Source organism: Lathyrus oleraceus, chromosome 1 (genome assembly GCF_024323335.1).
Source record: "Lathyrus oleraceus cultivar Zhongwan6 chromosome 1, CAAS_Psat_ZW6_1.0, whole genome shotgun sequence".
Taxonomy (NCBI): domain Eukaryota; kingdom Viridiplantae; phylum Streptophyta; class Magnoliopsida; order Fabales; family Fabaceae; genus Lathyrus; species Lathyrus oleraceus.
Genome location: NC_066579.1, coordinates 44,403,468 through 44,425,973, shown reverse-complemented (window position 1 = coordinate 44,425,973; position 22,506 = coordinate 44,403,468). Strand labels below are relative to the sequence as shown.

General features: G+C 34.8%; 1 protein-coding gene across 2 annotated transcripts; it reads right to left on the bottom strand.

Annotated features, from left to right (window-relative positions):
* Positions 1–12,143: 12,143 nt before the first annotated feature.
* On the bottom strand, positions 12,144–21,280 carry LOC127095778 (nudix hydrolase 19, chloroplastic). Of its 2 annotated transcripts, none has more exons than XM_051034440.1 (6): positions 20,631–21,278; positions 20,120–20,260; positions 19,926–20,030; positions 19,695–19,794; positions 18,815–18,907; positions 12,144–12,817 (listed from the first exon to the last, which is right to left on the bottom strand). In XM_051034440.1, the coding sequence occupies exons 1-6, from the start codon at positions 21,186–21,188 to the stop codon at positions 12,540–12,542; spliced, it is 1,275 nt and encodes a 424-aa protein (XP_050890397.1). In that variant the 5' UTR covers positions 21,189–21,278; the 3' UTR covers positions 12,144–12,539. The 2 variants fall into 2 exon arrangements, with proteins under 2 accessions (XP_050890397.1, XP_050890433.1); XM_051034476.1 differs by lacking the exon at positions 12,144–12,817 and adding an exon at positions 17,497–17,580 and having other exon boundaries at positions 20,631–21,280.
* Between the last annotated feature and the right edge of the window lie 1,226 nt (positions 21,281–22,506).

Genomic DNA, 22,506 nt, shown 5'->3' with positions numbered 1-22,506 from the left:
CAGGTATTATTAGTCGTTGCTAAAAGAATCATCACTGAACGACTTCTATCCCCACAGAGTCAGATATTCTAGTTGTCCCTAAGAATCGCCACCATACATTATTTATCTCCAACTAAGTCAGATATTACGTATGTTGCTGGGAATTATCACTGAACCTAGTTATTTATTCCCCTATGAGTCAGGTATTCTAGCCATCGCTAAGAATCATCACTGAATTCACTTGGATCGTTTCCCCAGTAGATGTCAGGTATTTCAGCCGTCACTGGGAATCGTCACTGAATCTATATTTTCCCATCAGAGTTAGGTATTGCATTTGTTTCTAGGAATTGCCTTATTTTTCTCCCCAATCGTTGCTAGGGGCAGTCGCCTTTTCTCCTTTTTTCCAAGATCCTCATCCCCCAACGGAGTTTCTTCTTTCACCCTCTTAGGACTTTAAAGTTCAAAAGATACTTATGTTGCATACATCACAGTACATGCATAATCATTATAACAATGCATAATCAATTCATATCACCGTTATCCCTCAGCAAAGCAAATTTCTGGTTACTCCTAATAGTATTTAATCCTCTCCTACCATGAATGCATTAGAAGTTGTCGTTATCCATACCTTCAAGTCCGAGATGATTAAATAAGGGAAACTGACATACCCTTAAATTTTCCATATCCCATATCATCTTCTTGAACGCTAAACCTTAAGCATACATCTCATACATACACTTATACTCAATGGTCATAATAATCCACAAGCCCAAGGCATGGAATTCATTTGTGAAGCTTCAATATCTCTTGGCCATGTTGAGGTGTACCCAAGCCACCTTAACCCTAATATCATCCTCAAGCATACCACAAATCTTGGAAAATCATTCAAGACATATCACTCATTCCCCAAGTCCTATTTGGGTGGTGAGTCCCCTTGGAAGAAACCTCAAGATTCATCTGGTCACCCAAAGACCAAACCCTAGCCCTATACATACCTTTTGGCTTGCACAAGTCATGATTCACCATGGATCTTGGTCATTCCATTAAGGACCCCTCAAATCCAAAGTTTGTTCATACTCCATGAGCCTTAACATCTCAATTAGACCCCTACAACTCAAACCCTAATTTATATGACCATGGATCTTGGTGAAACTTATGGCTAAAGAAAGCCTAATTTGGGGGCTTCTTGACCATTGAGATTGATAATTTTTTTCCATCCAATCACCCCACCATTAATTAAACATCATTTTATGTCCATTACAGTCCAAATCAACCATTTAAACATTCATTGAATCCATTTTGCAAGTAGTTGGAACACACTTGATTTTTCAACTTTCCATGACTTGATCCACCCACCAATTTAACCTAAAACCATTACACAAGAGAACCAAAATTCATTTCCCATCATGATATGATCATATGAGGTCAAAAAACCATCATTATGGCTTGAAAAGCAAGAAAACACAAAAACCCTAAAACTATGTCATGTTGGTTGGTCACATTTTGGCAAGAATGGCCTATGCGAAGTTCCAAAGACCATAACTTCTTCATTTTTCAAGATTTTTGAATTCCAATTCAATCCAAATGACCTAAATAACTTTATCTCCAACTTTGTTTTAAGGTCCAATACCTAATTCATTGAGTAAGGGGTTCAATTTTGCTATTGGCCAAGCTGGTCCAACATGCATACCATGCCCAAAAATCATGTCATGACCCCTACTTTGGCATGTTGCCATTTCCAAAACACGAACCCTTTTAACCTGGTTATTTTTTAATTCAATCAAGCTCATGGCAAAGAACAAATGACCCAAAATTGAATCAAAATGCATGAGCCAATTTCATTTGGTCTTGGCTCAAGCATGGCTGACCATCCTGATCAACATACCACACCAATTCAGGCGGAATTTGCAAATGGATGCATCAAGTGTCCAAACCTTCTCGATCTGATTCAAATGGTCCCCAAACATGTTACATGTGATATTTTGGTGTGGTAGGAAGTCAACTTGCAAGTCAAAACATGCCAAAACTCAAAAATCAACCCCATGTGCAAATGCTAACTTTTCAAAAAATGGCAAAAAGCAATTTGCATATCAGGCCATTTCCTTGCTTGTTTTTGTTCCTAATTGATGCAAGGGACCAATAAAAAGTAGTTTGGGGTGCAAACAAGTTCTGAACACAACCACCCTTGTCTCCCCAAGTTCAACCTTGAGCATCCTTCGACCATTCACCCTTTCTGAAGCAAACCTCTAAGTTTCCCCCCAAAACCATCCAGACACCTTCCTTATAAATAGGTGAAGGTGTCCTAATGCTCAAGCACACTGAAAAAGACCCCTAATAACTTCTGACTTTCTTCATTCGTTACGCTGTTAACCCCGGTAGCGACAGATACGCTTCAAATCTCTACGGGTTGAACCAGGCGAGAAGCCTAAACTAGCTTTGTTTTTGTTTTCAGCGAGTTCAACAACTTGACCCCATCCAACAGACTGACCATTCTCCACAACTTATTGGGCATCTTTCAAATAAGTCATGGATGCCCCATTCTTCTTAACAGTATTATCATCAACAAAAAGAGCTTGGAATGGTTCCCACAGCTTCGTCATCATTAATATATGAGAATGAAGAGAGATGAATTATCAACATGGCCTGCTCACCACCCATAATTACTAACTTTCCATTCTTCACAAATTTCAACTTCTGATGAAGACTTGACGTCACTGCTCCAACTTCGTGAATCCATGGACAACCCAGGAGACAACTATAGGAGGGATGGATATCCATCACTTGAAACATAATCTGAAATAAGCACGGGCTTATCTTCGACGGGAGATCGACTTCCCCAATCACAGTTTGCTTTGAGACATCAAAGGCCTTCACAACAACTCCACTAAACCTCATTGGAGCACCTTAATAAGAGAGCTTGGACATAGTAGACTTTGGCATAACATTCATAGAAGAGCCACTATCAACCAGCACATTGGACAAAGAATCTTCTTGGAAATTCATGGAAATGTGCAAATCCAAATTATGATTCCCCCCTTGCTCAGGCAATTCTTCATCACTAAAGCTCAGGTTGTTACACGCAGTAATGTTAGCCATAATGCCATCGAAGATTTCTAAACATCCTTCAGAACAACTAAAGTCTCCTGCTTCCTCTTCTTAGAAGATTTAATAACATCAATAGGCTTATCAGAAATATCTTTAAGTCTGATGCTTTTTCCTTCCTTGAAAGATTGTAAGATAAAATTCTTGATTACTTCAAGATTATCCATATTGGTGATGACATGATAGTCCTCAAGTTAATTAGAATTGGTACATCTAACAGAGAGAGGAATCTTTGAAGCAACTATCTTAATTTTCATTATCAGTTTCATGTTATCCAAAACAAAAGAAGATAAGATATTTCCATAAATCTCCTCTAGATCTCGATTGCCAGGCAAGCCTTTAAGGGCATCAACTAGACAGGCCTGAAAGAACAATTCTGACAATAATCTAGCATAAGGAACATTCTTCTTGCAAAGCTTTATGTTGTCTTTGATTGCTTCACATAGATGGTTGAAGATATAAACTTATAGATTTATCTTGCCTTCATTTCTGAAGTAGAAAATTAAGTGTTTGTGATCCCGTGAAATTTGATCAGTACTTCCTTCTCTGGGGATTAGACAACCAATTAAAATCTTGAACATAAGCCTAAAATTCTTCTTCATGTTTTTGACCTTTCCAAATTCAGAAGATCATAGATTATCAGCATTGTCAAGCAAACACCACTTGATAGCATCTACTTTAGGATTGTTGTCTTTGGTGCCTACAATAAATCTACCAGATTTCGGAGTACTCAAGAGCTTGGCAATAGTTCTCTGAGTAATGACCATATCAATACCCATTACATAAGATCTTATTTCAACTTCTTCAAACCAACTTCTTTTCTGGTCTTCCCTTTCTAGGAACTGTCCTTTTCCACCAGTAGTCTAAGTTTATCACATGCAGCAAGTTCATCAAACACTTCTGCCCTAACCCATAAATCTTTCACAAGATGAATATAGGTTGGTCCATTCAGTATATCAAAGAATGAAGACCACTCTTGAACTATAACGAATCTCCAAAGATCATACCCATTTTGACTAAATGAGTCAAAGTCGATGATTTGTTCAACCAAAAGCTTCAAATCATCTTGATTCAAATCCATGGTCTTGGGCTTGATAGTCATACTTTTTTCAGAGTTGATGATCATGTGTGCACTTCGAGCATTTGAAGACGATGTCATTGAAGAACAAAGTTGTAGGGTTTCTAGGGTTATTTTGAAAGGGTTTTTTCAAAGAGGGCTAGTGAAAGCAAAAGTGTAGCTAGTGAAGTAGTGAGGTGTGTGATTTTGATATAAAAAGTGTTCTTAGTGAAAAACTAAATTTCAAACAGCGCACAACATAAATGCACAAAGAAACAGACAACAAAGAAGTAAATGTAAATTACCAAGAACAGAGGAGTTTTTACTCAATAGTTCCAACCCACATGTCAGAAGACATTTCAAATTTATGACACGTAAAAGAACATATGCCAAAGGCAGTTACTAAAGGATGTCCACTTGTGTGCATATCTGAGGCAGTTAATCTTGTTCTTAGTATTAGAGACTAAGATGTTCCAGAGGTTATTTATTAATCAGAAGTCGACTCCGAGCTTTCTGATCAAGGTAACTTCTGAACATCATTAGACTCTGATATAGAGTAAGATTTTTCCCAACTGATAGAAGTAGAGTTATCACTATAAAGTGTAATTCTCCTTTCATAAATATGAAGATCTTCTGACAAACATTTAACAAATGTTATGATCAGAAACTATCTAGTAAAAACACAATGATACCTCTCTTTGCAAAACAGCTATAGAGATTGTCCAAAAGGAACAATATAGTTCCAAGAATGATCTTTTGTGAATCCTTAGAAGCCTCTTTTAGACTTCTCATAACAACTGGATAAACTTCATAGGCATAACCATGAATCTAAAGCACCAGTCCATAGTAAGAGACTTTAGTCTTCCTAGTACCAGTAAGCTTGACTTACTAGTTTCTTCCAGATTCCACATCTCCTTCCTCTTTCAGAGTTAGGATTTGGGATGTAGTTCTTCTTCTTGTTGAAGGTTGTAAGCAACCATTGTCCTGGAGCAGCTGTTGCTTTTTTCTTTCCTTTAAGCACATCTGCAGTAAAAACAATCTTATTATTTGGTACCCATACTCTTACGGGTCCTCTGAGGTTAGTTTTGTAGGGCTTCTTCTTACCTTGTGCATTAGCCTTATAGTAAGGTTTAGACTCATTCTAAACTTTTTGTTTATTAACATTTTATCTAGAGTAAGTCTTGAGCTTGACTTCTGAACCTCTAGGAACTTTAGATATAACAACTTTCAGTTCTGAGTTCTCCAAGACCTTTGACTTGAGAGTCTGAGATCTTGAATTCCTCAGAACTTGTGAGTTATTTATCACAGGTTCTGACTGGTTCAGAATTTTACCATTTTCAGCAGCATGCATAAAGTAAGCATTCAGTCCCTTTAGAGCATTTCTTGAAGAAGAAGGGTATGATGGCTTTACTAAAAAATTAGTTCTTGGATTATAAGGTTTTCGATAAAATTCAAGGCCTTCTCCATTACTCTTACTTACTCCATAGATCATGGAAGAAAGTTTGGTTTTTTCAAACCCAAATATAATGAAATTTTGAAGAAACTAATTTATTTTTATCCAGATATTGGTCAGACATACTTTTTATCGAAGCAATTTGTTCTTTCTCAAGTTTTTCAATTTTTTATTTAGAAAGATTTAGCTCATCTTTTAAAAAATCATATTGATTCTCTAAAAAAATTTATATGTTTGGCTTTCTGCTGGCATCTTTCCATAAGATCATGACACAAAGTACTCAAATCAGATTTATAGAGATTAGAAAATACATGTTTTGTGTCTTCTGACTTTGAGTCAGAACCAGCTTCAGATTCTGAGTCTGAAAAGGTTGAAGTCGTCAAAGCAAGATTGGATTCTTCATCTTCTCCTTCACTGTCAATTTCTTCCCATGTTGCCATGATACATTTCTTGAACTTGTTTTTGAAGTTGTTCTTCTGGAAGCTTTCCTTTCTACCTTTATATTTTTGAAGATCGGGACATTCAGCAATGAAATGCCTAGGATTTATGTAGTTGTAACATCCATCCTAATCTTTACTCCTAGAACTTAACCCTTTAAAGTCATTTCTCTTACTAGAGAATTTGTTCTTCTTTTTGGACAAATGTTTAAATCTTTTGATGATAAAGGCTAGTTCATCATAATCAGATTCCTCATCATAAGTTTCATCATGAGTGGCTTCTTTGAGCTTTTTAGTTTGAGAGGATTTCTCATATCTCTTAGAAGAGTTTAAAGTCATAGTTTTAACTTGATTTCCAGACTCATCTCCATTTAACTCCATTTCATGGCTTTGGAGATTGCTAAAAAAACCTTCAAGACTTAAAGAGTTTAAATCTTTAGCTTCTTGAATGGTGGTCACTTTGGGTAGACTCCTAAGAACCTTCTTGACATGATCCATAATGGTAAAGCTTTTGCTCGGGACCTGAAGTCCAGATACAAGAACTTGAAATCTTGAAAACATTGATTCAATGTTCTCATCATATTTTATTATGGACAACTCATATTACTGAATCAGAAGATTCATTTTTGCTTCTTAAACTTGTTGATTACCTTCATAGGTAGCTCATAAAGATTCAAAGATAGTTTAAGCAGTAAACTTATCAATGATCTTTACGTACTCAAAATGAGGCAAGGCATCAATAATAATGCCTCTCACCCTATGATGCTTTCTTTAAATCTTTTTTTGATCCGGAGTGAGAGACTTTCTATCATAAACCATTCCAACACCATTGACTTGAAATCCAATGCCATCTTCCAAAATTTTCCATAACTCATCATTCAACCCAATGATGTGAGTGTAAATCTTGTTTTTCCAACATTCAAATTCAGTGGAGTTACCACTGAATGTTGGTGGTTTAGCAGTATAGTTGTTTTAGGCATATGTACTTTTATCATGGTTGTTGTTGCTAATAGGAAAACCTTCGATATGACTAGTTACTGCGGAACCATCAACCATGGTGAAAAGAGTATTTTTATCAAGATCTTTTATGTACCAATGTTAAGTGTTCAGTACAGACAGTGCTCTGATTCCAACTGAAGGTGGAAAAAATACAAGAGAATGGGGGTTGAATTGTGTATACCAAAAACTCGATTTCACTTCTGAACCAGCAAGTTCATATTCTAAACAAGATTCAGAATTTGATACCAGAATCAGATGTAGTAGCGGAATAAAGACTAATCAGAAGTAAATGCAAGCAACACACAAATATTATCCTAGTTCCTTTCCTCAATTGAGAGTAGTTTAATCCCCTTGCTTCAACAAGAGCTTTTCACTATAACCAAACAAGTTGCAAATTGCTCAAGCACACTTGCAAGATACTTTAATGCTCAATCAACCTAGAAAGAGACTTATGCTCAAGCAACCTTGCAAGAGACTTCTTACTCAATCAAACTACAAAGAGACTTCCTTTCTCAATTACACAGACAAGACACTTCCTTGCTCAAGTACACAGGCAAGAGACTTCTTCTACTTTAAACAAATAGTTTAGTAGAAAAGATAAATACTATACTTTGACACACAATCAGAAGTATAACAGTTGTGCAACAATCACAAAGGTTTTTAACCTTTCTAAGACTTCTAAGATAATCAAAGATAATAAATCTTATGATCTTAAGGAATAACAGTTACAGAAATAACAGCTCAGAGATATGCCAAAGATCTTGTAATGCATTGTGATGTTGTAACCTTCCTTTGAATCTTTCGTTTCCTTTTATTGAGGTGGAGAAAGAGTCGTTGGAGGGTTTGAGCATAATGAGTAAACTTAGTGAAGAAGTATGCCAAAAGAGACGTTAGAGAGTATCTAGTTTGAGGTTTTGTCAATTGAATAAGGGCAAGTTCACAGCACCTTTAGAAGTACTAGGTATCTACCAAAAGGTAGAACAGACTAAAGATGTCACATCACCATTCCTTAAGCCTTGAAAAACGAAACCCTGGTTGACTCTGTTTAGAAATCTAGGACTTTGATAAGACAAGTCTGCTTTGGTACAATATACAGATCAGATGCTCTCCAAGTATTCAGAAACTGAGTTGTCATTAGAAGTTAAGTCATGAGACCAGAGTCTGATGCCTTCAGAGGCGATGAACTAGTTCAGATTCTGATCAATCAGAATCAAACTGAAAATACTTCTCCACATATGCTTTCAATCAGGATTGATTATATGCTTGTGATCACGCACACTGGAACATATGTTAGCATGTCCATTTGTTCTTTAAATACTTTTTTATCATCAAAATGTTACGGGATATGAACAATCTTGTTCCAACACATGTGTACAAAATGATATAGGTCTGTCAGTAAAATGAGAATCAAAACAAATTTATATAGCAATAAAATTGATTAAGCCCCTCGGTTAAAGTCAAAAACTGACGTATAAACATATCTTATTATCTCGGTTATTGAATAAAACCGAGAGGTATGTTATGCTCGCTATTTAGTTTTGAAAATAAAAATATGTTATTGCTAGGGATTGAACCGTTGACCTTTTACATTTTAACCTCGACTTTATAAACACTGAGGGATAAAGTTTCCATTTTTCATGTCACCGCTTCATTACCTCGGCATTGTAACCGAGGTGAAATCAATTTCGCGTCTGGCATGACATGTGTTATTTGTAGTAATGTTGCATATAGAGAAAAGACACTTGTTGTTGATATTATGGATAGTTCATTTATGGAGCAATATACAAGAATTCGTGATTATGGGCATGAGCTATTAAGGGCAAACCCTTGATCAACTATTAAAATTATAAGTCAACCATTTCAAGGTGAAGGAGAAAGTAGTGAACATCCTGATAGGCCAATGAATCCTTACTTCCAAAGGGTGTACATATGCTTCAAAGTTTGCAAAGATAATTTTTCAAGTGCAGACCTATTATAGGATTGGATGGGTGTTTCTTAAAGGGATACTATGATGGACAAATACTAGTTGTCATTGGAAGGGATCCGAATGATAAAATGCTTCCAATTGCATTTGTTATTGTTGAGGGTGAAACTAAAGGTTCATGGAGCTGGTTTTTGGAATTATTGACTGCTGATTTGGAAGGAGTCAGATTATGCAACACTTACACCTTCATAAGTGAGCAACAAAAGTTTAATATCTCATTTGTTTTAATGATATTAAAATGTTTTTTAATCATTTCTCACATGATTAAATCTTCATCTATTTTAACTATATTACCGAATTTGTTGTCAGTACTTGAAGAGTTGCTACCTAATGTTGACCAAAGGTTTTTCGTTAGGTACCACTATCTTAATCTATTTACAGTGTATTCCACTTACTGTTTAATAAGTTTCATTATAGTCCTTTTATTATGAAAAAGGTTTCAAAGTAGTCCCTTCAATGTGTTTGCATACATTTGTACAACAATTTCAGGAAGAAGTTCTTAGGTCTTAAACTGAAGGAACCGATATGGAAGGTTGCAACTTCTAGTCATGTAAATGCATGGGAGAAAATCATGCTTGAAATCAAGGGTGTTAATGGGGAGGCATTCAAGCATCTTATCAAAATTCCACCAAGGTTATGGAGCACATCAAGGTTTAAGACTAGTAAAAGTTATGCCACTTTCGTGAATAACATGCCAGAGGCTTTCAACTCTATATTTGTAATTGCAAGAGTCAAGCCAATTGTCATTATACTTGAAGAAATAATAGTGTATCTTATGCAACAATGGGAGTCAAATAGGCAGAAGATTGCCAAATATGAAGATACAATTCTACCAAATATCAGAAAAGGGTGGCAAAAGAATCACAAAAAATAAGTCATTGGATTGTGAGGTAATATGGTTATATTGTGTTTTTTGCATGTAATATTCTCTATAATAAATTGACTTATGATTATATTATGATTTCTACATGTGTTATAGGCGTGCAGGTGAATATGACTACGAGGTTAGGCATATATGATTCAATGGGTAAAAATATGTTGTTAATCTTTTCAAAAAAGAATACTCATGTAGAATGTGGATGCTGATAGGGCTGCCATGTTGTCATGCAATATCATGTATGAAGAATCAGCATTTAGAACTTGATGATTCTGTGTCTGGCTGTTATAAAAAGGAACGCCATGAAGCTTGGTATGCATCAGTTCTTTATCTAATTAATGGGAAAACTCTATGGACAAAAATTGATGTTCTTGATCTGCAACCACCACCCATAAAGAGATAACCTAGTAGGCCCGAGAAAAAAAGGAACAAAGAGGTTGGAGAAATGATGAGAGATGAGTCACATCTAAAACGGGAAAAACATAGAATCAAATGTAGTCATTCCATGAGGATCGTCACAACAAGGCCACATGTAAATTGCCACCACCACAAGCAACTCCAAGTCAGCCATCACGAGTACCTTCAAGTCAGCCACCACAAGCAACTCCAAGTCATCCACCACAAACACCTTCAAGTCACCCACCACCAAAAAATAAAATAACACTTCAAAATAGGGGGAACCTGTTTCAAGTCAACTATGATTTATGATTTTTGTTTGTTACTTTTTTTATGTAGTTTTGAAATGTAACCATATCATGGGAATGTTATGTAATTTTTCATTATCAATTATAATGCCATTTTGGATGATATGGTTTATAATGTCATTTTGAACTAATATATAATTTTATTACTACTTATTGAAATGAAATGGCTTATAATGCCATTTTGAATTTCTGAGGTGACTATTGTTTATCATAATGTCATTATTGAAATGATATGGTTAAGTATGTTATTGTTATGACTATTGAAATGAAATGACTTATAATGTCATTGTTGAAATGTTACACTAGTATAATGAACACAAATTGCTTATTATAACATTATGCAGAGAATAATAAACACAAATTGTTTATCATAACATTATGCATTAAACCAACAAAAAGTGTTACATAGATAAACTTATGACATATACAAAATTAAACTCAACTAAACTACATTGATAAACTCATGACAACACACTGCATTATCCTAAATTCAAAATCCCAACCAAAATCGCAAACTATTTGAAATACATTGTTACAAACACAAGATAAAATTTTAAGCTCAAAATCTCAACCACAGTGGACATTTTCAACCATCCTCTAGTGCAGAGAGTCGCATTCTTCAATTTTGAAATTTTCTTCTTTTGCGTATCAATCTTCAAATCCATTTCATCAACTATTTCATCACCTAACCACTTAAAGAAATTGCAACCCTTATCCATGTAATTTTTATAATTTCTACAACCCCAAAATTTTCTCCTATAACTCACACTGTCCATATCACTGACAGTACAAATTACACTTTCATCTTGGCAAAAACACTTCACCCTCCTGTTTCTGCGAAGCACGGATCCAGTTGTCTCAAAGCTTTGATTGTTTGACATTGAAGCACTGCTTACAATCTTTGACATTGGGGAAGCAAAAGAAAGAAAACGCATTAAACAATAAAAAATGACAGCAAACGAAAGATGGAAGATGAAAACAATTTGAAAACTAAAGCTGGAAGATGAAAATTCAATTCCTTAAATTTGAAAGCGAAATCTGCAATATGAAGAATCAACCCTAGAGTGCAAATATAACTCAAACTATGAGTCAGCAAATTACATTTGCCTACATGTCATACCACGTAGTCACTACTTAACGTTTTTTGACAAAAAATAACTAAATGAATTATTTTAGGTAACAGGATGTCAGTTAAGGAACTACTTCGTAATGTTTTTTTAGTTAAAAAACTATTCTTTTAATTTTTCTTTTCTATATTATTATTGAAGAATAATTTTATAAATTCAGTGAAATATTTATATCTTCCTAATAAAAATATGACTTTTACTAAAGAAAGGATTAAATCACATGATCTACAAACAAAATCACGTTGATTACCAAATTTGCTAAGCCAACTAACAATATATAGGTTTTATAAATACTAATGATAAGTAATAAAGCAAGAAACAAAATACAGCCTTTAAGAGAATGCACCCAAACTTAAGGTTTATCACTAAATGATAATATATAACATAAGTTTAGGTTGAAAAAGAAGGGAACTAATAATAGATGTAATGGAACAATACTTGTATTATATTCAACAATATTATAGTTACAAGAACATGGAAAAAAAATACAGTAACTGCTAGTAACTAACACGGCCTCTATAAATTACATAGCCTGATCTCTCTTATTAACCAAACCAACATAAAAACAACCGAATGACAGCAAATGTTCATCCTTATTCTATATAATAATTGTAAATAAACGAATACTGGACCTTGTCTATTGTGACTGCTATGAGCAACATCAATGGTAGATGTTCCAATTCTAGGTGTGCTTAATCTTTACAACAATAGGATGTGAAATTTTCAAAACCACTTGGCCATTCTAGACCTTCTAGAGATACATAACAATAATAAGATAAAGTTTATACTCAAAGCTGTCTTCGAAACAATTCCATCAATCCTACAAATTTGAAACAGAACTACTCGGTTGTTTTGAATGGCAATTTTGATCTGGGAATGCCCAAGAGGAAATAAGGTGATGGGCTATTGCAAATGGTCCAGGAACAAACATCGGTGTAAGCTCGCCGCTTTCCACATTGAAATCTGTAGACAAGCTGTGAGTTTTTTCTACTCCTTTACACATTTGTTCCACCTTTGCTGCGGCAGTTGTTTGGGCTTTCTTGTACTCTGCAAATGTCAGAGCTTTTCTTACATCTTCTCTACTGTGCCACTGAGCATCTACATAAGCAAGTTGAAAGATATACTATATGTCACTGATCATAAAGAAACAATATTTACCACAGAAATGGGAGTGTCTGTGAAGTGGGGTGGAAGTGCAGGCTTGAGAAGTTAAATCATTGCATTAGTTGTAATTTACACAAATGTGCCAGTAAATAATGAGAGGAAGTATAATATGAAAGAATGCAAATGGAGGGTGAACGGAAACAAGAATTCAGTTAAACAGTCTTCATTTTTCTCATTTAGCTGGAGTTTTAGTGGTTCTGACTTCTGACTTATTGAACCCAGAGTTATTAATAGTGGCATGGAGCAGCGCTAAATAATAAAAGGTCAACATAAGTCTACTAAAAGTCAAAGGTTGACTTTTGAATATTTTTTGTTTTTTTTGTTTTTCTTTTAATTTATTTTTAATCACAAAAATGTAAAAAAGAAATTTAAAAGTGTTAATTGATTTATTTTTTTAAAAAAATCATGAAAGATTGTGTGACAAATAATTGTGTGGTCCTTGTTTTAATTGGTCATGATTTGTAATATTGTGTTTTTTATTTGGTCATGATTTATCATTGTGTTTTTTAATTGGTCATGATTTATCATTGTGTATTTTTTTCCTTTTATGTTAACCTAAAAAATTAGTGTAAATAGGAGCTAATATACACCAAAAAAAAAGGAGACCAAAAAAAGTCAATGAGTCTCAACTCTCTCACCTTTCTCCATAATCATCAAACTTCTACCCCTTTCAACCTTCATCAATATCAATTTCCACATTCATATCTACTTCCAAACAATACAAAACAACACCACTACACTCCACACCACCGCGAACATCGCAAAGCCACCACCGTCACCGTCCGTTGTTCGCTTTTTCAATCCGAATTATGAGAATTATGAGTTTTCTTGTGTTCATGATATTTTGTTAAAATTTGTTTGTGGATTAATGTTTATTGTATTCGGTTTCGTGTTTACTTAGATTTGTTCTATGGTTTTTGTGGGAAAAAAACTCCATGGGAGAGGAGAGATGAAGGTTTGTAAAAAATGGTGAAAATGGTGAGAGTATGAAGAGGGATGAGAGGAAGAAGAGAAATGTATTTCTCTCTCCTTGTTTCTTTTCTTTTTTTTCTTTTGCTTTTATTTTTTTTTGTTATTTATTTATTAAAATTGAGAGTTTTGGCCCATTTGGACCCTGTTGCACCCATAATTAGGGCTGGAAATGAACCAAACCAACTCGAAAATAGTTCGAGACTCGATTCGATAATTAATTCGTTGGACTTGGTTCATGAACCAAATGAGTCGAACTTGAGCTCAAAACTAAGTTCGTAAAATAAATGAGCTGAACTTGAGCTATGTATAGTTCGACTAGTTAGGTTCATGAGTCGACTCGGTTATATATATATATATATATATATATATATATATATATATATATATATATATATATATATATATATATATATATATATATATATATATATATATATATATATATATATATATATATATATATATATATATATATATATATATATATAAATCATATATCTCAATAGTAACATTTAAAAAAATAATGTATAGATTTTAACCTTTTAACTTATCAAATTAAATATTTTAAAAAATACTTGTGAAAGTTGGTGTAATGAAGATTGAAGTTAAATAATCATTTTGTGATGGGAATGTATCAATTTCTAATAGTTTTTGTTGTACTATTTTATTATATTTGTAATAGTTTTTGAGACAAACTTAAACTCAAAATCAAAAAAAATAGTTTTTGAATTAGACTTTTAAATTTATCTCTTGAAAGCTTTATTTTTGTTTTAATATTTTCCCTTTAAAAAAAATAATTTAAAATGTCAAATATAATAAAAAAATTTAAACTTTAAAAAATGACTTTTTAGTCCGTGAAGTAAACAAACTGAACCTAACGAACTGAACCTAACAAGTTGAACCGAGTTGTTCAAGAACTTAAAACGAGTCGAATTCGAGCTTAAAAAAAAGTTCGTGTCGAACTCGAGTCGAGTTTCGAGCTAAACCAATTCTTATCGAGTCGAGTCGAGCTGACGACGGGTTCGACTCGACTCGTTTCCTGCCCTACCCATAATGCACCCCGTTTACATTTAATTTTTATTCCTTATTCATTTTAATTGTCTTAGTTCTTTTTCTTTATTTATTTATGATATTCCAGTTAATTAATTAATGAACATAAGAAATTAATATTCCTAATACAATCAAACATCAATTCTTATTTTCAAATGTAATTAATTTGTTTTAATTTTCCACAATAAACTTGGATTAAAAAAAGTATGGATGAATGTACATTTGTTTCTCGAATAATCGAAGGCTTATTGCACACTTTGCTTGAACTGATTATTCGTCTTCCATTAAAAAATACCTTCAATTAAACTTGAATTAAAAAAGGAATGGACGAATGTATATTCATTTGTTTCATATTGGAGGCTTAGTGCACCACTTTGCTTGAACCAATTATTCGTCTTCCGAAAAAAAAGTTATAAATTAATTTGGATTAAAAGGGGAGTGGATGAATGTGTATTCATTTGTTTCTCGAATATCGGAGGCTTAGTAGACACTTTGTTTGAACCGATAATTCGTCTTCCACCTAAAATCAATCTCAACTCATCAAACTAACTTTTTGCCCTTGTGCAATCAAAACAAATATTTTCATAAAAGAATAATGTTTTATCCATTCTAATTCGAAATAAAAACAAACGCTTCAGTCTCCGAAATGCGCGAGCAACAAGCAATGTTCAACCGCTTGAATGCGACCTAGACATTATTCCTTAAAATCAACCAACCAACAAACAAACATTTTCTACAAAGATTATGGCTTTGTACTTATTCAAACATTACATAAATAAACGTATAATTTGACTTTTGCACCGGTTATGGCTTTGTCTTTTATTTTTGTTCTCATACTTATAAATGCTCACAATGAACACAAAAACTTTGAAATTACCCCCCGAAATATAACAGTTTTTTTAGCATAAACATGCATACAAACGCATCATCAGCATGCATTAACATTTAACATGCATCCCATGTTCAAAAAAAACTCATTCCACCTCCTCGTCTCCTTCCCCAGAAACGTGAGCCAGTAAACCTTCAAGTTGACTCCCCGACACTCTTACGAAACACGAGGCAACTGTCGAAGGATCATGGACCAGTTGGAACAAAACCAGACTGCATTAAGAGAAGACGTGATGAGATGAGTGGCAAGCTAGACCAACTCTTGGAAGCCATGTTAGCTATGGCAAAGAAAGAGGATGAGTCTCGGGCAGCGGTGAATGCTGAAAAGGATGCTCCACCATTTAGCTCTACTTCAAACTCACAGCATGGGGTGACATTCAATTTCCAGAATTCGGCTTTCCTCCTAGGTATACTCCACCACAAGCTGAAGGTCTTGTTCAACCTCATCTGGTACCAATCACAGTTTCCAAGGTGAATGAAGGCCATACTATGAAAGAAAATCACATTGGCCAGGTTGGGTATACCTCACCTCAAGACGCTCTCGAGGATACTCCATTTGCATACTACAAGCCAAATCCTTCAGACGCACACCCGGTGACAAATGTTAAGTCTACTGAGAAATATTGTTCCTTGGAAGAACGACTAAAAATGGTGGAAGGTTTTAACGCATTTGGTGTTGATGCTCTGGATATATGTCTGGTTCTAGAGTGGTTATTCCCCCCGAAGTTCAAGGAACCACTTGCGAATGTTCTGCAGAAAAATGGTTGCTTGTGCCTGCAACAAGAAACTGATGATCTATTACTTCCAAGATAAGCTGAGTGGGGGCATCCATGGGTTGGTATATGCAACTGGATCGAGCCCATATTCGAACGTTGAAGGACCTTACTGATGTGTTCCTAAAGCAATACAAGTATAATCTGGATATTGCCCCCAACTATATGCAGTTAGAGAATCTTGATCAGAGGAATAATGAATATTTCAAAGAGTATGCTCAGAGGTGGAGGGAATTGGTCGCTCGTGTGCAACCACCACTTCTGGAGAGAGAGCTGGTTGACATGTTTATGAACACCCTGCAGGACCAGTACTATGAAAAGATGATAGAAGCGTATCGTCAGAATTTTCCGATCTCGTGATAATCGAGGAACGAATTAAAGATGGCTTAAATAGTGGCAAAATACAAGGCACCTCCAGCGATCAAATTGGTGCATAGAATTTCTTCAACAACAAGAAAAAGGAGGGCGAAACTAACGTTATTATGTCCAGAGGATCTCACCATGTACCCTCAACTCAGGTGTCTTATTACCAATATCCATATGTGACAGCATTAGCCCCCAGACAGTATTTGCAACAGGTATGTCATGCGCCTTCGCTCCAACAACCCTTGGTAATGCCTTGATAGAATCAACAACAATAAAACGGGTATCCACAAAGGAATCAACCCAGACCTAGAGACAACTATGAAGGGATGGATATTCATTTTGATCCTATACCAATGCCATACAGTCAAATTTTGTCGTACTTGATTCAGAGAGGGATGGTTGAGCCCAAGGCCCTCAAGCCTATGATACCGCCATACTCGCCTATTTTTGATGCAAATGTTAGATGTGAGTATCATGCTGGATCACCTGGGCATACTATCGGATACTGTAAGGCCCTTAAATACAAGGTTCAAGAGTTGATCGACAGCAAATTACTGACCTTCAAGGATAAAAGTCCAAATGTTAAGAACAAATTTTTGCGTGGTCATATTGGCCCATCTGTCAATGTTGTTGAAGAATCTGTAGAACCTGGATTGATCAAGGAAGTAGGGAGTGTGAGGACTTATATGCTAATAATATGTGAAAAATTGACAGAAGCTGGGTTGATTCAAGAAGTTCATGGCATTTGTGAAGTATGTCTGTCTACACCCGATGAATGTGAGGAACTAAAAAGATGTCCTCAAAAGCAAATGAAGCAGGGGTTGGTACAGATAAGCCATGTCAAAAATGATGAGAGCATCGCTCCAGGCCGCGATTGTCGGGATAGCGGGTCGCGGGAGCAGAGCGCTTCCCAGCTCGGAGCGGGTTTTGACCCGTCTTCTATTTTTGGGCTTTTTTGTGTGCGAAAAGGCCTTTTTGCCCTTAAAAAATTAAAATTGGAAAGATATTCCAGTCGTTCACGTTTCTCCTTTCTGCTTCGTGTTTCTGTTCATTGCTTCTCTTGTCCTAACCGGCGCCTCAATTCCTACTCCGCCTTCACTCCAACTGCTTCAGATTAGTTCTCTCAATTCTTCTTTTTCTCTACTTCTATATTTTGTTTTTCTATTCTTCTTTCTATTCTCTACTTCATTTTACTTTTTCTTTCATTTCATTATTTTTCTTTTATTCTTCCATTTCATTTAAAACCATCTTATTCTGTTTTTGCTTCCCTAACTAGTATGATGTTCTTCTCTATTTTCCCTATTTTCAAAACTAGTATCATGTTCTTCTCTATTTTCCCTATTTTCAAATTCTCTTTTAAAACTTTATCAGATTTAAGAGTTTCCATATAATGTTTTGATTACGCATTGTTCTTTCATATTTGATTTATAAATCTTTTATGGGTGCGTGTTATTTATTTAGTTTTACATTAAATATATGTTTCATAGATTACTAATATAATTAGCTCAAAAAACTATCCCGCTATCCGTTATCCCATTTTTAAGGTCGGGCACTCCGCTAGACTATCTGGGATTAATAACTCTGATTGTAACTCTAGTTCTTACACACACACTAAGTATGATCTATATCTAAGCTGCATAAGTCTACACATGTAGGGCATAATCCTCACCGAGACTAAGCAACTATACGCAATGTATGCAAGTGTCATTCATAATTACTCCCTCTGCCTCATTTTAAGTGGGACTTTTAAAATATTTATTCGACTCAAATGACTGATCACTATAGAATACCAAGACAACATATAAAATCAAGGAAAAAAGGATGCATTATTAGGTGGGGAGTGGGTAATAACTAAATTCAATGAAACAGGTGGCCAGCATACCTTCCAACTCCTCCTTGTCCACATTAATTTCAAGAGATTTAGCATATGCAAAGAATCCAACCATTAGCTGGCATGGCATGCTGTTTGGTCCAACTAGAAACAGCCAATAGAAACAAAAGTATTAACATACAAAAGATGCGAAAATACTTGTAATTTGGATGAGAAAAGAGAACACAATGAATGTGTTAATTCAGTACATTAGACTACCTTCCATTTTACTATCTTTGAAAGCTGACTACAACTGACAAGGTATTACAATATTTATGTGGATCAAACAATTCCAGATACCAACTCAGGATTAAGTTATTTTGAATAAGATCAAAAACACCACACAAGTGATTAAATTTCTGGTAAGATTATGGTAAAGGAAGAAATAGTGTCTTGCGTAATAGATTCTGAAGTAAGATGAAAAATAGGAGAAAAGATTTAGTTAACATTTACCGATAGCCACGTGTATTTAAGAAAAATCAAAGTATATCATCAAAGATTGAATTAGCAGTTAAGACTACAAAGTAAAATCACCAACTCATTAATGAAGACATCACTTGAGCAATCTAAATCATCTTCAAATTGTACAGAACCTATAAGTATTAATTTTATTTCCCCTCTACATCGTCATAAATTTTTTAATGAATTATATGTTATTTTTTTAGCGGTAACTTATTTTTTCCCCTTTTTAATAAAAGCAATAAATGTTGAATTTTAACCTAACAATTCAACAACTGATCATGAGCGGCAATGCACGAGCCTTTGCGGATGCACGAGTATGCTACCAGTTTATAAACCATGATTTTTGTATTTTATCTAATACAAACAATGGAGAAAATAATAAGAGTATAAAACCTAATTGAAATAGAAGTGTATTTAAAATATGTTATACCAGGCCATGGCTGAGAACTGTGATATACAACTTCTCCAACTTCAATACCAGTCTCCTCCCATGTTTCTCTTCTTACAGCCTCCTCCAAGCTTTCTCCTGGCTAAATGCAACACTCAAAGATAAACTTATAATTTTTTTAAATATAGTGATAGTGATAAAAGATTACAAGTAAAACAAAAAAGAAAATATCCATGCATAAAGTAACATCTAATCTCGAGCCAAAGAATGCACCTCTATAAAACCTGCTAAGCAGCTCCACATTCTGGGCACAAATCTGGATTGTTTGCTCAAAAGAGCACGATCATTCTCTCGATCAATTACCAGCATAATAACCACCTGCATTAGATCAATTGACCGGAGCTCTCAGCAAAAAACCAAGTCATTTAATTGATCAATCAAAACAAAAAAAACAGAACATAGCAAACCGGGTCAACTCGTGGATATATCCTCTTTTTGCATGATTCATTTGAACACTGCTTCCTCCTCCCAGCTTCCATTGGGACTGTTTTCTCTCCACAATGTCCACAAAAACGTGATATATTATGCCATTCTAACAGTGCTCTGGCCTGGCCAAATCCAAGAATTATTAAATAGACATTGCCTTCTGACATTGTTGACATGAAAATATCTTAAAACAGTGTGAGTCAGCAATAAGGTGTTGATCCAACTGATTAGATCAAACAGTATAGTCAGCAATAAGGTGTTGAGTTCCATTCTTAAAAAGCTGAAGAAAACATGAAACTAGTTACTTTCTTTTTTTCTTTATTAAGCTATCAGTGATCAGATATCAACTATATAAGCTATCACTCATAAACTATAAGCTATAAACTAACTTAGAAGCCCACGGCTATTTTTACCAAACAGAGTCATAGAATCAATAACATATTATCCCCTGGAAACAGTTTCGGCACAAGAACAAAAACAAAAAGAACTTACATGACCAGCAATAGACAAGTTTTCCATGGCTATGGAATCAAGCCAGTCAGTAGCAACCATGAGCGTTCTGAGCTCCACAAAGCTGAACCGTACGCCACCAAATTCAGGCACAAACCCACTCTCACCAGACAGGTCAATCGTCCAGTAAACCGCATCTTGTTCAGCATCCGAACCCAGATACACAAACGAGTCACCGCCCAGTTCAAGACCTGATAATCCAGCGAGACCGATCCAACCGAGTCTCCATGAGTCACCATCAGTGGAAGTTGCGAGGGGCTTTCCGTTTCTGAATGGAAGTACCTTGAAATTAGGGGATTGGTGATGCGTGTTGTCGGTGATTCGGGATTTGAGGGTTTCGAGTGCGGTTGTGGGTGAAAAGAGATCGTTTTTGTTGGGTGTTTTGGATCTTAGTGGGTTTCCGGCGAATGCGTGGGAGTTTAGGTTTATGGACATGGTGGTGGTGATGCTTCGGAAGGAAAGATGGGTTGTAATTTGTGAGATGTTCTTATGGAAAGAAATTAAAGAGAAGAATTTTGAAGATTGTAGGAGCTTCACCATTATCTTCTTCCATGGAGGTATTAGGAGTTTTCATGGAAAAAATAAAATAAAAGTCAAATATGAAAATTAGAAAAAGAAAAAGAAAATCATAAGTTACATTTGCAATTAATGTTAGGGTAATACCTATTCTCCTCCCACAGGAATCATTTTTAAAATTCATGTAAAAAAAATTGATAAAATCCTCCAATAGAAAGATTCTCTTACATTTGCTCTTAGACCGGACAACTCATAAAAAAATAGCTGTAATATTATTTTTTATAGCTTTTTTATTTAATTTATTTTTTACGTATGTATTTCAATGTGTAAGATAATATAAAATACCCCCAATTAAAAATAAAATCTTTAGAATTGAGTGTGTATCAATCCTCATTTAACGAATAAGTTATTCTCTTTTGCCCTTTATCGTTCATCCTTCTCCACCATTGAAATACATTGAAGCATTCAACGGCCAACATTTTTTATACTACGTGTTATCTGTTTGCAAGGGTCCTATAGTGCAACAAAAAGATATGATTCTAATAACTTAATCGAATTTGCAGTTATCCCAATGCATGGTTTAGTAACTTTTAATTTTTCAAATTTAGGTTTTCACTATGTGGGTAAATTGTTGTTCTTAGTTGTATTTTAACTTCTGGGTATATTTGTAATTGCATAAATAATGTTATTTAGTGTGATATTTCACCATGGGGGAAACGTTGTTCATAACAAGTACATGTTTTACATGGGAGGGAGTGCAACAATTGTAGAAGGACAAGACTCTAATAAGTGGAGTTTTTTCGAGGTAGTTAGTTGAGTTAAAGACTAGGGTTATGATGGATTTAGATTTTGGAGAAATATAACATGACTTGATGAAGAGTTTATTCATTTCATTGATGATGTACAATCTGAAGAAATTGTTAATCATAAACTTGGTAGTAATGTTGATGGGCATATATGAGTAGAACATGGTGTTAAATACATGCTAAGCAAGGTGTCGAAGCGCGGTGTTGATCAATTTAGTGAAGAAGAAATAAGTTACAAAAGCAGTTGGCAGGAAGAAACAAGTTGCCAAAGTAGTTGACAAGAAGAAACAAGTTACCAAGGTGGTTGATAAGAAGAAAAAAGTTTATGAGAAGAATACACATGAACCTAAGAAGAGTAGTGATAGGTTGAAATCTGTTTGGAGATCTAAAAACAATGTTGGGTTTGGTTCAACTTCAGTTGCGCCACTGGTAGTTGATAAGGAACCTTCTATGAAAAAAATAAAGTTATGGGAGGAAACTTCAAGGAGAATGACTCAATAATGCTTATTATTAGGTAGTTTGTGTTGTAATCTAAG

Bases quoted from the DNA above. Each gene is read 5' to 3' on its own strand.
- LOC127095778 (XM_051034440.1), bottom strand. From the start codon at position 21,188: ATGGTGAAGCTCCTACAATCTTCAAAATTCTTCTCTTTAATTTCTTTC. The intron at 20,031-20,119 runs GTTTGCTATGTT...GATCTAATGCAG, and splicing joins TATATCCACGAGTTGACCCG to GTGGTTATTATGCTGGTAAT. The intron at 12,818-18,814 runs GTATGCTGGCCA...TTGCTTATGTAG, and splicing joins GGACAAGGAGGAGTTGGAAG to ATGCTCAGTGGCACAGTAGA.